At 41.2% G+C, this 16,795-nt stretch overlaps 2 protein-coding genes across 5 annotated transcripts in view; one reads left to right on the top strand and one right to left on the bottom strand.

Moving 5' to 3' along the window:
- LOC139448265 (Na(+)/H(+) exchanger beta-like) overlaps window positions 1–3,491 on the top strand; it is a 36,878-nt gene extending 33,387 nt beyond the window's left edge. For all 4 annotated transcript variants that reach the window (XM_071229794.1, XM_071229793.1, XM_071229796.1 and 1 more), the window contains exons 21-23: window positions 827–900; window positions 1,408–1,499; window positions 2,354–3,491. In XM_071229794.1, the coding sequence (XP_071085895.1) occupies window positions 827–900; window positions 1,408–1,499; window positions 2,354–2,587 (400 nt within the window). In that variant the 3' untranslated portion in view covers window positions 2,588–3,491. The remainder of the gene's footprint in view (window positions 1–826; window positions 901–1,407; window positions 1,500–2,353) is intronic.
- A 3,524-nt stretch (window positions 3,492–7,015) lies between these two features.
- Window positions 7,016–15,416, bottom strand: LOC139448170 (neutral cholesterol ester hydrolase 1-like). Its single transcript, XM_071229690.1, has 6 exons — window positions 15,340–15,416; window positions 13,097–13,254; window positions 11,689–11,799; window positions 10,887–11,068; window positions 9,137–9,258; window positions 7,016–8,288 (listed from the first exon to the last, which is right to left on the bottom strand). Exons 2-6 carry the CDS (start codon window positions 13,250–13,252, stop codon window positions 7,636–7,638), a joined length of 1,224 nt encoding a protein of 407 aa, XP_071085791.1. The 5' UTR covers window positions 13,253–13,254; window positions 15,340–15,416; the 3' UTR covers window positions 7,016–7,635.
- Between the last annotated feature and the right edge of the window lie 1,379 nt (window positions 15,417–16,795).

Here is a 16,795-nt window from a genome sequence, read left to right as displayed (position 1 = left end):
TAAGGTGATCGTGACACCCATATTCTAACATAGACTTACGGCAGTCGTAGCGCTAAGGTGATCGTGACTCTCATACTCTAACATAGACTTACGGCAGTCGTAGAGCTAAAGTGATCGTGACTCTCATACTCTAACATAGACTTACGGCAGTCGTAGAACTAAGGTGATCGTGACTCTCATACTCTAACATAGACTTACGGCAGTCGTAGAGCTAAGGTGATCGTGACTCTCATACTCTAACATAGACTTACGGCAATCGTAAGCTAAGGTGATCGTGACTCCCATACTCTAACATAGACTTACGGCAGTCGTAGAGCTAAGGTGATCGTGACTCTCATACTCTAACATAGACTTACGGCAGTCGTAGAGCTAAGGTGATCGTGACTCTCATACTCTAACATAGACTTACGGCAGTCGTAGAGCTAAGGTGATCGTGACTCCCATACTCTAACATAGACTTACGGCAGTCGTAGTGCTAAGGTGATCGTGACTCTCATACTCTAACATAGACTAACGGCAGTCGGGGCGCTACGATCACTATGTGGAACATGGCCCTGATTTGTCTGAACAAGACTGACTAACTTACAGGTCGCATTACAAAAGAATAATAACGCGGACTCTAGCCTAAAACATGTTTGATTTTTACTTTGTAGTAAGTATTCTAATGCTAAGCTGTTTTTGGATTATGAATGTACATTAACAAAGACATAGAGGCTTTTTCGATACCCAGGTATTCCGTGATGTGTCAACAAAAAAACGTCGATAGAGCTCAGGACCGTTGAATTGTTTTGGTGTACAACATTTTTGAAATACATCTCCATTTCAGTCCCCGGATTGAAACCAGCCTGTACCTTGCCGAGGAAAGTCCTGACAGCCATGGTCTACATGGTCACGTGACAGGTAAGACTTTCAGGTATTTTTCTGACAATATTGTATGATTTTGTCAGAAAGAATCGACCATGCAAGTGACAAACAATTTGCACCTTTTTTATTTTGCAAATACGGGATTTAATAAACCCATTGGGGCTTTCTTGTTTTTTCAGTTTTTATTTTTTATTTGTTATCGATTCATCGGAAATAACCACATCATTTACATTACTAGAATTTGGTCCAGGGCCAATGGTTTCCAGGCCGCCGTGACATTGCGTAAATATAGCGGCGTTATTTAGAAACATCAGCGAGTTGTGGTTTGGCTGCAACCCTTCTAAAGCTCCGGGGGATATGTTTTGGTCTTAATTGCCCTTTTCCGTAAAAGTAGGAGCCAAACAAGTAATTTGTGCAACAGAGTTTTTTTAACAACAAGAATTTGTTTGCATATTTTTCTGGTACAATTTATCTTTTGCAAAATAATGCCAGGACATTGACTATGAACTTGACACCATCATGCTGATTGAATGTCTTTTCCAGCGCCCGAGAAAAAGAAAAAAGGGAAGCACAAGGCTAAACACATTGATGCGTATGGACTCCGGGGTCTGCTGCAAATGCACCAAGGAGCTTCGGTAAATACAGTAGACTACGGTTAAAACGGACTCAAAGGGACCACTAATTTTAGTTCGATATAACCGTAGTTCGTTATAAGCATTTATCATCCAAAACTGGCTCCCACAGGAGATATGGATGATACGCTTGCAGTGGATGAGATCAAGCGATATCCACACTGTAGATATCGCTGCAATGAAATTACATCACAATGCTTTGCAGACCATTGTGACATCACTGGTTACCATGACGTCACAATTAAATGACATCACTAATGGCTCTGCTACTGAAGCTGTTAGCAATACTTTTTACACTGAAGACACTGCTAATTACTGTCTACAAATTGAAAAAGTTGGAAGAATGATTTTGGATGATAAATAAAATCTCACCCTCGTGTCTTTTGACATCAAATATATCAACACTCGTTGATAAAAGTGGCAAAAATCCTCGGCAAGGATATATTTGATATCAAAAGACACTCGGGTGAGATTCTCTATATATACAGCAAATTGACGGAATCAAACAAATATGCTCGGTATATTCGTCATAAGCGTGTTCGTTGTAAACGTTTTTTACTGTATGATTATCATGAATATATTCATGTGGTAATACCATCTCCCCGAGGCAAGAGTGTCCACTAGCCCATATCAGGGGAGATTGGAAATGCTTGAACCGCCAAAATGAATTTGTCAAATCTTGCTCATAATATAAGCAATTTACTAGTCGAAACAAAATGTTTAAAATAAATTTATTATATCCAGAAAACATATCCTATGAGACGAAATGTTAAAAACAAACGCAGTTAAGTCTAACGATGTGACAGTAAAACTTCATCTAAACTCTGTAATAACAGTTATTCTGTTTAACGTATCAGGCTCTGCACCGTAAGTGGGACAAGAACCTCACTGAGGAACACCACGGTAACATTGCGAACCATATCCAGACCAAGACAGCCAACAACAGACGGCTTCAGTCTCACAAGAAGTCAGTATCACGAAAACAGAGCATGACGCCGCCAGAAAAGGTAGATTCAAACGGAACAGGAAATGACGTTCAAGGTCACGAAAACCCAGTGTTTGAAGAGGACTACCAAAATGTTCGGTTTTGAGAAAAAAACGTCATTTCGACTGGTACACGCCATACTTGAGAAGACATTCTCAAGACTCAAAATAGGTTTCCAAATAGAGTATATTGTTCGTAGCCCCAAATATAATATACAAGGGACGAATCTTGATGAATGTGTCCGTGGTTAATTTCCTCTGTTATGTATTGCCATTCGTCACCACTCGCCCCTTTCCGTGACTTGCAAGAAGACTCGTCCCCCTATCGATGAATGTAATGAGCGGAAATACGACAAACCAATCAGAATGCGCGTATGATTTCGAGTTCTTTGTCAAATAATCCCTCAGAAATACTTTTTGATTTTACATATGTCTTGCATCTAAAATTATACCCAAGACACAGTTAAATATGTTCAATTTACTGTATATATCCGCACGTCACGAGGTGCTTTAAATTGCATCTAAAATATATATAATGTATGGGGAAATATAGGTGAAACATCACGCAACGAGTTGACAATTGTTTTAGGTATGCCTGTTTGCGCTAAGACGGATCCCGGTCGCAAAAATGGCCACGAGAGGGGCACGAGTCGCTATTCGGCTTGTCCCGGAATAACACGAGTTGGTCACGAATGATGTATTTCCTGCAGTGGAGCCTCATTCAACCACGTTTAGTCTATATGTCGTTCAAGACGATGCGATATGACGTCCCAGTACAATCCTTCTCGACACACGCTATGGTGTAATACTGTTTTATCTCGGACTAACGATAACACAATACATGTTTGACGGTCACCTGGACGATGGTTCACTGTGGGCATTTCCACCTATATTTAGTTAAGAATGTTCATACTTTATCGCATTATTTCCATAGTAACCCATTTTGACAACTAACAATTTGTGTAGTAGAATTATATATTTTCATATACGACTAACATGTTCAATCAAATATTACTTTCAGACAACTGCGTTTGTTTTCCGTTACATTTTACAATGAAACAATATGTAAATTGACATCACACACATACCAATCGAACTGCCAGTGTGAAAAGTGGTGTTCCATAGGGGAAAATCAACGTGTATATCCTAGCCCTCCTACAACGACAGGGGCGGTCAGGTAGCCTAGTGGTTAAAGCGTTCGCTCGTCACGCCGAAAACCTGGGTTCGATTCCCGTCATGGGTACAATGTGTGAAGCCAATTTCTGGTGTCTCAGGCAATGATATTGCTGGAATATTGCTAAATGCGGCGTAAAACCATACTCACTCACTCACTCTTACAACAACAAGGAAGACGCACTGTGGTGCCTTGAAATCTACTCCAGCATCGTTGCATATTGAAGAGAAACACGTGTGAATGTATGTCTTTATTATCTTTCATTCTTACACAGACCGTATCCATAAACTTGTATAAAACGAACTCGAATCGAATTATTGCATTTCACAGTGTCAAGTTCTCCAACATTGACAACACGATAAATAGTGCATAAAAGTATGTCGTACAAATAAATAATAAGTGTATATATGTAACATACATGTAAAGTATACCAACAAACAACATTGTGCATATGTATCTACGTTTAAATTATGATATGTGTGTCATAAGGGGTTTAATAAGTAGTCACACCAAATTATAATATACAATATTTGATTGGTCGGTATACTTAGAGAGATTTTCCTCATTCACTCAGAACACACGTGACAAATAGTTAAAAGTATCAGACTGTCACTGAAGTCAAGGAAGGGGCGGTGGGGTAGTCTAGTGGTTAAGCCTGGGGCTTGATGGAGATACCCCTAGGAGGAAAACATGGGTGAGTGAGTGAGTTGAGTTTAACGCCGCTTTGATCAGTATTACAGTCCTATCACGGCGTGTCAGCTTATTGTGGGAGGAAAACCCGAAGTAATGTAGGTCTCAGACGTTTACCACCTTGTTTAAACTCACGACCACCATTATGTGCTGAGACGCCCAGAAACCTAATCGGGTGAAACCTTGATTCGAACCCATGATCATAGATTTCTGACGCAAGCTCCTCATAGCGATAGCCCATTCGCGGAGCTCACAATACTATGGCTGCCACCAGTCAAACCTCCCTCCTGGGATAGACGGGCACAACCATGCTATGAGTTGAATTCGCTGAATTCGTTGTGTCTGCAAACAAGTGACGCCGTTTTGAACAGTATTACAGTTATATCACGGCGTGTCAGCTTAATATGGGAGGGGTGTCCGAAATAATGCAGGTTTACCCCTTTGGTGACATCCACGGGAACGGATTTGGTGCCGACAAACCTAAAAAGATAATCAGGGCAAACCGGGATTCGAACCCACAATCATAGGTTTCTGGCGAGCCCAACGGACTTCTCCTTGAAGCAGAGAGAGGGATGTATAGTCTACAGATGACTGGTAACTTAGCGGGACGGCGTTACGGTAAATCGTTAACACAAAACTAACTTCGTTGATGACAATTTGTGATCGAAATTCTGACATTCTAAATCCTTCTCCGAAAACGTTTACATCTTCAAGTCTCTTTCATCGGTGTGAACAAACATGTATGACCTCAACGGATATTACAAGTCAAGGTAAGAAAGAAAACTATTTAGTCCAGATGTATTAACCTAGCTGTGGCGTATATTTGTCAGTTTGACCCTCACCCTGTAATGTTAAGTGACAATTGCACGCGGTGGGGGCTGCTGTTGTTCGATGTCGTACTTTGTCTATTCGAACAGGGGCTACATACAGCTATACCAACACGCCTGAAGTTAACAAGGGATATATCCGACTTAGACTTGCACCAGGCAATAATACAAGGCAATAATTATAAGTTTAAATCATAATTTCCAGATATGTAAATAATAAGAACAAGTTGTCCCTAAAAGAGACTGGAGTCCTGTACTGTTCACATATCTAGACTTGCCTATTGGGGGGACAGAATTACTACGCATCCATGCACTTATCTTTCAGTACAGCCTTGGAGCAAGGCTATATCTGACTATACAATAAAACCATGTGTGAACTGACTAGGAGCGCTATGTACATATATTACCTTGGTGACTGGGAATAGTGTCGCCATTACGATTTGTTGCGTCAAACCTTAAGTGTTTATTCAATGGGTGAGTGGGCGGTGTTTAACGCCGCAGTCAGCGATACTCCAGCTATGTCACGGCTGGCTGTTGATACACTTGCCCGCGGCCTTAAGACAAGTGACTGAAAGTATGGGCAAAGATCGACACAATCGGAGTACGATGACACGCAGTCACAGAGCCTAATCCGAGCCCCCATTGAAACATGAGGGGCTGGGAAATATTCCCTGATCTGGAATCGGACAACGGAAACATATCGGAGGTGCAGCGTTAATTATTTAAACCCCCAGCCAAATCTGCTCGATATCTATAATTATAAAAAAAACACTCTCTCAGTTAGGGGGGGGGGGGGGGGGGGGGGATTTTATCGGGAAAAAAATTGTACCCGACAATTCATTAAAAAAAATAATTATGTTTCAGATTGATGATTATAAGTAAAGTTGTTTCCCACAAAAATGTATTGTTGCAAAGTGTGTTTTTTAAAAATATATATATACAGCTCTAATTAAACACATATCTGGTTTTGCAGCTGTAGCTGTTAAAATATCTAGTCTCCAAAAAAACTCCAAGGAAAATACAAACCCACCCGCCCCACTCCCCGAATATCAAATGGTATGTCCCCAAATCCAGTTTTATGCTAGCTTTCGTACCGAGCATATGTCCAGGTTTGAGAGAAAACTAACATAGTCTATGACTGTTGAATGGGATCCGATGGTTTTCAGAACAGTATATACACAGGTTGAGCATCCATTCCTATATCTCTATTCTTCGGGAACACTGCTAACATATAATACTGATAATCATATTTTTAAAACAATCCAAGGCAAGAAAATAATATTTTTGTCGAATGCCGTGTCAATATTATTTGGAAACTCGGGCATAAGGGAAACGTATTATATCTGTGTACAGGTTGGTCGTGTTTCTTGAAACATCTGTTTGACATATTACATGAACAATACAGCGCCCATATTCTAGTAATCACTAGTTCTTCCCGTTGTTCATTATTGAAAAGTGCCAATTACATACTTATCACACCAAATTCATGCTGTCGCATGTGCATTTGAAGGTCATCTATACATTTTGTCACTGTCCCTCAAAGTGTTCTGAGATCATAGGAGACATTGGTCAATTTGCTTGCAAAGATAGCGAGTTCATTCAAGTCGTTCGTACAGCACTTTGTTTATCCGCCAACTACAGTTTTTTGGTCTTGTCAGTCTAGTTAATGATTACCTTCACTACACTTTCACCCTGGGCACCTTACACAAAGTAAAGGCCTAGACCGAAGACGGCCATCAGATGGCGGAGGACTGTACCCCTAGTATTATTAATCGGAGTGGTCATGATACGCTTGTTACCATGAGCTAAGTCAATTATTGTATGTACAACCACGAGTCAGTCGTTCCTAATTATCAAAGAGTCGACGACTGATTCAGAACCAACCACCAACGTGTCATGAGTACCAGATTGGCCACTCTCCAGTCTCATGTGAAATACCCCCTTGCGTGAATATCTGACGACACTTCCACAGAATGTCGCGTCAGGTGAACCCAAAGCACACTTTCCTCAGCCAATCAGATGTCAGCTTTCTGAAACTATCCGACTTCACTACCTTACCGCTTCGAATGTGAAATTTCGACCTCAGCAAAGGAAAACCGCCACAGAACACAAATATACACTCCTAAGTACATCCCTTTTGGTTTAGTGGCCATGGCGCTCAGAAACAAGGTGTAAAAGTCAACAAGCATATGACAGCGCGGCCTTGTTTTGCATTCGGAACTCCCTGATTATATTCGTTTTCGAGGTTCAGAAATCAGATTTGCTTGTATGAATGCTTCGATAACCCCTTCCGAGAACTTAGAAGCCTCGATGTTGTATGGCTAATTAGAAAGTTCACCTACAAATTGCAACCTCCACGGGAGGTGTCCTTAGATCGTCACGCAGAGAGGTATCGTATTGGAGCAAAACATCTGATTTAAGTGAGATTGTGCCACTTTCTAGCGCTAAATACGCATCAAACAAATTACATATTTTCAGATAAGTATTCTATGATGTACCTTTGGCCTCGTTGAGCAGCATCAAAACCAAATACTCCTCGGTAGAAACTCAGCACTCCATGAAAAGTGTCTGGTAAATGCATCCATTTCACGTGAACACCTGCTTGCTCCAGTCTCTTTGCATAAATTATTCCTTCGTCACGAAGACCATCGACTTTCACTGTTAAGATAAAAGCCGGCGGAAGCTCGGACAAATTCTCAGTCATAAGGGGAGCTATTTTGGGGTCCGAGACAAGCTTTTCAATGTCCTGAGCATACGGATTGTCTGCTGGTGCTATGACGTCACGTCGTTTGTAATCATGGGGCACCAGGTTATGTGGTAATAATTTGTAATCGACGCATCTCCTGCATTTCTCTCTCAAAGATTTAGTTGAAAAATTTCCAGTTGCCATTAGAGACAACTGATCAATGGTCAAGTTGACATACATGCCAAATATAAACGCCATCTGTTGGGCGTAGAAAGGACTGAATTCTCTCTGCTCCACGTGAACCGGAAGTCGAGCGTCGCAGAACTGCAACATGGGATATATGAGAATCTGTCGCCTGATGCGCGGGAGTACCTGGTCGTCCCTGAACTTGATGGCCAAAGCAGCTGCTATGTTACCGCCGGAACTATCCCCTGGAAAAAACAAGAACGTATATCAATCATTGTATTTTTTTCAGAATACTGACCTTAGGTCATTATACATTATACAAGTCATCAGCGACAAGTGGCTGTGATCAGAGACCATATACTATAATATAGTCTATGTTGTGATAGACTGTTTTACAGTACAATTGTTTGCTAACAGCATGGTGGATAAATATTGACAAGCTAAGAAGTGAACGCACAATTCCATTTAGAAAGTGGTCAAATGTAATATTTTTGGGGCAACACTTTCTCTGTAAAGTACAGTTTCTCGTACTTTTGGGGTTGAGTCCCGGTCGGGATTCGAACCCACACTGCCAGAGTGAGGCCCCTAATCGCCAGCACACAAAGTCAGCGATCTAACCCACTCAGCCTTGAAGCCTCGGTGGCCTCGGTGGTTGAGTGAGTTACTCGTTGACTTTGTGACAGTGTGGGTTCTAATCCCGGGCGGGCCTCAACCCCAAAAGTACGAGAATCTGTACTTTTCTGAGAAAGTGTTATGCCAAATATAACATTTGTTAAGCTAAGAAGTGTACATGTTTCATCAATAATTAAAGCTTTATACTTCTAAAAATATAGATTAATAAGGAATTACTATTCTACATAATAACTTCTAAAAGCCGATTATGTTCTACGATCAAGAAGGTGAATTCATCCGTAATTTTATTCAAGTTAGATAAAATACTTAATCTGTCTTTTCTTCAGTTCTCATGATAGTTTCGGTTCAATTTCAAGAGAACACAGAGCTTTTGACAAGAGTTACAAAATACTGTAAGGTAGATATAAAACGTAGTCTCATAACCAGTCGTTTACATTGTCTACACGAGATTGGAATGTACCTCCGATTGCTATCCTTGTGGGGTCAATATCGAAGTCATCAGCGTTCTTCAGTAGAAACATGGTGGCCCTTCTACAGTCTTCAAACGGTATAGGGTATGGATATTCAGGGGCAAGGCGGTACCTACAGCCAAAAGATGATGTCAAATCGTGCTACTATGTCACATAACTGAATGTTAAACACAAGTAGATATGTACAATGAGGTTGACTTGAAACGTTCACTATATGTTTGAGAATTCACAGCCATGTTTCATGCCGTGTTTAACCGCGCCTCAGTCGTATGCTTATCGAACAGAAGAGAGTGAGTGAGTGTGTGAGTTGGGTTTAACGCCGCTCTTAACAGTATTCCAGTTATATCACGGCGTGTCAGCTTAATGTGGGAGGAAAGCCCGAAGTGATGCAGGTCTCAAACGTTTACCACTTCTGTGAAACCCACGAGCACGGGTATGGTGCTGACAAACCTTGAAACATCTACTTTGTATAGTGAGTAAATATGGTTTTGCGCCGCTTTTACTAATATTCCAGCAATATCACAGCGTTTTTACCAGAAATTGCCTCCACAGATTGTACTCAAGTGGGGAATCGAACATGGGCCTTCAGCATAACGAGCAGACGCTTTGACCACAAGTCCCCGCTTTGTATAGTCGGCATGAACGACAAACATGAATTCCCAAAGGGGGTCCTAACGGGGGTCACAAGGGGCGTACATGCTTAGATTTACCTCCATCTTAAACTAGGAAACAAAAGTGCCAATGGCAGTGGGGAGAGGGGCGGAATGGAGGGATCTGCAAAATATGATACAGTGCTAAGACCAATCCTTTCCCACCCCCACCCCAAACAAACCACGTTAACTATTCTTCCAGAAGTCGGTCCATATATATTGATGCATTGGATCTATTATTTCACCGGCACCTACTGGGTGCCGATCTCAGAGCAAAGGGGATCGTAACCAACCTTGACACTGACTTACGACAGTCGTAGCGCTAATGTTGTTTTGTACAACGGTACCCTGGGCCCACTTGCACAGAGCGATCTTAGTGCTAAGACTATTGTAAGCCTATGCTGAAGTATGGGAGTTACGATCATCTTAGCGCTAAGATCGCTTTGTGCAAGTTGGCCCTGGTCATTATGATCAATCAGTTCACTGCTGCTGCCTAGCAACGGAAACTATCCACCTTCCATCGAGAATAAATAAATGTTCTGGCATGAACCCGAATTAGACCAATGGGGCTCTGGTGTCCCAGCCATCTTATACAGCCGCCACAATTTGCTGTGCAAAGGTGCAAACCTTTTGCATGAAAGAATATTATGATCGTGGGTTTGAATCCCAGATTTGCCCTGATTAAGTTTCTAGGTTTGTCAGCACCATACCCGTGCTCGTAGGTTTCACCAAAGTGGTAAACGTCTGATGCCTGCATCATTTCGGAGCTTTCCTCCCATATTAAGATGACACGGCGTGATATAACTGGAATACTGTTAAAAGCGGCGTCAGACCAAACTACTCACTAATGGATCCAACAACTTACTCCACTGATTTGGTTGGTTGGTTTGTTGCTTAACGCCGCACTCAGCAATATTCCAGCTATATGACGGCGGTCTGTAAATAATCGAGTCTGGACCAGACAATCCAGTGATTGATATCATGAGCATCAACTCCACTGAGACAACTGCGTGACACGGCGTGATATAACTGGAATACTGTTAAAAGCGGCGTCAGACCAAACTACTCACTAATTGATCCAATAACTTACTCCACTGAGACAACTGCTACTTTAGCTCCTTTAGCATACACTGCCGCCACGCCGTCGTAGGAGTTGACGCTCATCCAGACGAAGCCCCCACCGTGGTAGTAGACGAGGCATGGGAGGGGCTTCTTCGCTGCCCGAGGGTAGTAGATTCGCACTGCTACCCCGTCAAATAGTTCGTCAGTCACCTAGATTGTAGAGAAAGAGATGCCTTTATATTCAGCTTAGCGGTTACTTACGATACACAATGAACTCCACAGTTGGATAGCTATTTAGGTTGTCACTGAAAAGAGGTTGCTGTGTAAGTGCATACACACTTGAATGGCGAAAATTATTATGTTTTATGATGCGTTGTCCTTGATGAAAATGTGATCGTTATCAGTCAGCGATATTATCAAGGGGTCGACATTAAAGGGAGCCTAACATGATATCAGATGTTTCTGAAGGAAACAGGCGACTGCACATTTCTTTATACAGTTTTCAAACAACATCCTAAGGATATCGTGTTCAGTTGTTTTTTTTAACTGTAAACCGTGGAGAGAATTACACACAGTCGGTTATACTTTATATTTTCATATAGATAAAAGTCAGTGATGACCACACAACCTATGCGCCTCTTTCAGGCACAAGGGGCAACGGGTAGCCTAGTGGGTTAAGCGTTCGCTCGACACGCCGAGGACCCGGGTTCGATTCCCTACATGGGTACAATGTGTGAAGTCCATTTCTGGTTTCCCCCGCCGTAATATTGCCGGAATATTGCTAAAGGCGGCGTAAAACCATACTCACTCACTTTCAGCGCACTACTCACGTATAGTTCCGGGTCAGATTTGGAAACCACTCCTGTTCCCACGAGTTTCTCAAAGATCATTCGTGTCATGTTGTTCCTGCTCCCACATCCCAGCAGGTGCCCGATCTCACTCTGGCAGGGGAAACATACAGTTAAACCTCTTTAATCCGTGACCTTCCTCGGGGCAATAAACGGTGCACACGTCAATCTCATTAAAATCAGATCTTAGTTCTCGCTACCGCTAAAGAAAGATCTGAGGACATCCCATTAGGGGTCACGTCAGAACGACCTTTCATCCAACCAATCAGAGCGTCGCTTACCAGATCATGAAAGTGACAGTCGGAATTTGATTTCTAATCATGCAACCTCGAAAACTTTAAAAGGGGGTATTCTGAACGATAGTTACGGGCTTAACGACTGAATCTATACAATCTAGATATATTAGCCATTCGAGAATGTTCTTCTGTTCAGGTTTCAAATTTGTAAGCGAGAATTTGTCAAATATGTTTCGAAGCGTAGTCGCCAATTTGAAATTAGTTCCGTAAAGCATGAAAAAGCTGCCTTCTGATTGGCTAATGTCGACTTCTTGTCAGTAATTCCATTAGTCGGTCAGAGTTCGCAAAAGGTCGGTCTGACGTGACCCGTAATGGGATGTCCTCAGATCTTTGTTTAGCGGCAGCGAGAACTAAGATCTAATTTTAATGAGATTGGTTCAAAAGTCTTTGTCGTTTTGTTATCACAAAAACCGGAACTGATGTCGGTACGTACTGTCCGGTTTAATAAGGTTCTGATCAAATGAGGGCTTAATTTTGTTAAATGTTTTTGAAGGTACCACTCCGTTTTTACAGGGTTTTAACATTCGAGGGGGTCTACCGTGTTGATCTAGGCCAATCGTAATGCGGCAGATCATCTTTTGAACCATTAGGATACGCTGAAAAGTTGAATGCCGACCAAAGAGTTTTGCCCTGAAAACCAGACCCGATTTCACATTCGAAATGCTTTCATCCATGCATAAGTGGACAAATGTATACGTTCAGTTTGGACAACATATCTGCAAACTGCGTGTTGTGGGGTAGCCTTGTGGTTAAAGCCTTTGCTCGTCATGCCGAAGGTCCTGTTCGATCCCAAGATGGCTAAAATATGCAAAACTCATTTCTGGCGTCCCTCGCCGGGTATAGACTGCCGGAATTTTGAGTGCATGTTTTAAAGACATCATAGCTAGGATCTTTCATGCAAAGTTTCAGGTTCAAGGGCCTTGTAGTCAAAGGAGATGTCGAAAATGTAGTAACACTAGAAAAAGAACGAGGCCATGTGGAGGTCAATATTAGTATCGACGGCGATTTGGTTTTTGAAACGGACAATCAGATTTTTTTTCTCAAGTCATGGTTGAATAATATTTTCCAACCAGTCGGTATTACGTCACACTTACCACGACTCCTGCAAGTTTGACTGACGCCATGAATATCTGAAGTTTCCACGGCTGTGAGACGCCGTCGGGGACAGGCGTGTAGAGAATGTAACTCAAGCCCACCAGCAACCCAGCCACGCCCACCAGAAACCAGGTAGAGCCACGCCCACGCACCATAGCTGAAATACATGACACCGCGTATACATTCAGAGTAGGGGCAGATGTGACATGCATATATAGTATGTGTAGTCGTTGGGGAACGGTCATTGCGAGTTTGTGTTTACTGTGGTTGTATCGTAGTGGGAGTAGAAACAAAAGTAGTGGAGTGAGATGAAGTTTAACGGTGCGTTCAAGAATATTTCACGTATATATATCGACGTGAATGCACCAGGCAGGATAACAACAATTACGATCTTGTAACGTCTTTTGGTAAGGCGCGACCGGGGATCGAACACCGGACCCTTCCGCTCTCTAGGCAGACGCTGTAGCAACAAGGCCACGGAGGAGACCGGTAGTAGTAGTAGTAGTAGTAGTAGTAGCAGTAGTAGTAGTAATAGTAGTAGCAGCAGCAACAGCAATAGTAGTAGTTACAGTAGTTGTAGTTGTATATGCAATTTCAGTAGCATAATTGTAAAAAAAATAAGTGTAAGAGCTTTTTATTTTACATGTATTAACCGAATTTGGCCATTAATTCTGTAGTAATTATATCGCATATTAAGTACATGGAAAGGGGACATATTAAAGAAATAGGATTACGATTTCGCCGTTTGGGTTTCCATCTTTCCATGGAGTTTGGGTAACGTATCTTTGCCTAACAATCGATGCAGGTTTAATTGTGAGAAATATTTTGATAAGTAAAAGGCTAAACAAGGAAATAGGTGCTTTTAAATCTTGCGCGTCATTTATATTTCCATCGATAAAAAAATATACAATTTCGCACGTAGAACATGACGAGGACACTGTGATCATTGTATTAACTGACATTGTATTATAGTTCAATGTGTGCCTAGTTGTGTTTGTTGATTATTTGTGGGGGAAAGTTCCTTCTCTCATCACTTCTGTTTTCAATAAAATAATCACTTTAGAGAAAAGAGGAATATTTTTACGCAGCATCATAATTAAGATGTGTTTTTAACCTATATACCTATACACTCAGTCACAGTATTAATTAGTAAAACTGCAGAGTATTGACAATCTGATCGATATGGTAGTTGATATATTTGATTTGGATACAAAAACAATGATGATGATGATGAAGATGATGATGAAGCTGATGATGATGATGATGATGATGGCGAACTATCCCACTCGATCAGTCATATCTCTCCCACTCCGGAAATGATATGCAGACATGATATGACTGACCGACAATATGTAATCGCTGACATACCAGGAGATCCGGGCATGGCGACATCGTAACCCCTATACATTTCAAACATGAGACTTAATGGTAAAAGCTTAGGTCATCGGCGTTATAACGAATAGGGACAGGAACCGCTCCGGCCAGTGGGGCTCCACAAGCATATACCTCTGCCGTTTTCAACTCTGTAAATATGAATCCCACACTAGCTATAGAAACAAAGACCGCTAAATATCTCTACGTCCGTTTTTTTCCTGATATTTATTGATATACATCGCAACATTTAATCCGTGGAACATATAATATAATATATTTCAATGAGCCAGGGAAAACAATCAATAAGCGGTATCGTTGAGACCCTCAATCCATTGATTACGTTAAAACTGCATGCGGCATTATCGAGTTCGCGTTGGAAGGCAGTCAGTCCGGCAGATAGATAGTGCACGTTGCAGTGTCCACAATAAAACCTAAATACACGTTAAACTAGTCAATAGGATGTATTGTCTATGCGCAATGTTAAATGCAGCAATGCCTATATAATGTATATAAATTGGACCAGAAACGAAATGCTTAGCGTAACCTAGTCTAGTCGCATAAATTATTGACATGTCATAACGTTTGTGTCTTTGTTTGTGGGCACTGGATATTCTCGAGTGTTTATTGTAATGATATGTTTATAAACAATATCATATAGTCGAGGTGCTTAAAATACCCAAATATTTCCAAATACCAGCAACAAATGAAAATCAACATCTGCATCTTCTTCATACATCAGTGCATCACTATGTCAAAACCCACACAAGATTGACACATATATATTTGAAAGGGGGAAGAATGTCAATACCACACTGTGTTCAGAAGGGCAAGACACGATGTGGGTGTCAGGCGAGTAGTACAATCTTACCCGTTCATCCGTGAAACTGACGCTCCCGAGGAATATGTACCTCTTGTTCTGGGCTGCAGAACAGGATTCCTTTTCATAACCTTTTGCCTTTGACCCCGTGGGAGAAATCATTGCAATCAATCGTTCAGGTATTTTTTCATTTGTAGGCAGTGGAATTTTACCTGAAAGACCATAGTATTTTCATATCTTGACATCATCTCACAATAGCTCCATGATTCGTGTATTTTCCTGTATTCAAATAATTGTAAAAATTTGATTCCACAAAAAGAGAACACACATGTTAATTGATAAGATAATAAGGTAAACTTCATGAAAACGACAAAACCTTTCTCTAAATTCTTTCAAACAAAAGGACGTCACGTCAGTGCGGCAAAGCAAGTTAATAAGATCTTTCGTTAATTTAATAAGTGTACGAGGCGAGTACGTTGTCTTATATTCTCAATAATTTCTCACAGTGTTACCTCACTTCAAAAATGCGGTTTCTCTCAAGAAAACATACACCATGTCAGGACGAGGTACCATCTGTTTAATTATGAGGTAACGAAAAATGTCTCCATGTGACAGCAAAATAAGGTGGTTTTTTTTAACGTCTCGTAATTTTAAAAGGGATTGGTCATTTATTAAAGAGGTGTGCGTGTGTGTGTGCGTGCGTGCGTGCGTGCGGGCGGGCGTACGGGCGTGCGGGCGGGTGTGTGTGATCTTGGTTATAGGGCTATATCATATTTGGCTGCCCCCCACCACCCTAATTTTATTTTTAAAAGTACATAAAATATTTTTTTTACAAAAATTACATGTAACATTTTTCCATGACCCCAATCCCTGTAATAAATGGCCCTAAACTATTTTCAAATTCCTAACTTTTTTATTGTCAAGAAATAGAGTTGTATCATTTCAAAGGGCCAAATACTCCATTCAAATTAACAAGGCACCCGCCACAATTGTTTGATTGGCATTTCTTAGAAGTTGACGGATGACAAAATAGACAACGGACTTCTTGTAACAACTTCTTTTTTATACACTGTAAGAGCGACGTTTCGGTGTAGATCATTTTACCGTTCTCAAGCAAGACTGAATAATGAAAATGGTACAGACTTCATGGGAGGTGAAGGATTAACAGTAACAACAGTTCCATCGAAGTAAAGAAGTTGTTCGCCATACTTTTTTGTCTACTCTGTCAACCACCACAAATTGCAAAAATATTTTGAACTGATTTACAATCAGAAGTGATCCCTTTTAAACATATACAATATTTTCCAAAATCGGAAGGGGTGGAACGCTGTCAAATTTGACCTCAAAGGTCAGGAGGGAGTCACGGCTCCTCTGTAGCACGTATGTGAGATTATGCCTTTTTTAGTGTTTGTTTTAATTTTGTCTTGTCACAGCTCTCTTCGTCAGCTTTTCAGAAATAAATGATTTGCCAAATTGGTCTGATCTTGAGAACACTCTCTTTAAAACT

Source organism: Haliotis cracherodii, unplaced genomic scaffold (genome assembly GCF_022045235.1).
Source record: "Haliotis cracherodii isolate W230 unplaced genomic scaffold, xgHalCrac1.p SCAF_7, whole genome shotgun sequence".
NCBI classification, from domain to species: domain Eukaryota; kingdom Metazoa; phylum Mollusca; class Gastropoda; order Lepetellida; family Haliotidae; genus Haliotis; species Haliotis cracherodii.
The sequence above is the reverse complement of the archived record's forward strand: the minus strand, read 5'-3'. Positions and strand labels throughout refer to the sequence as shown.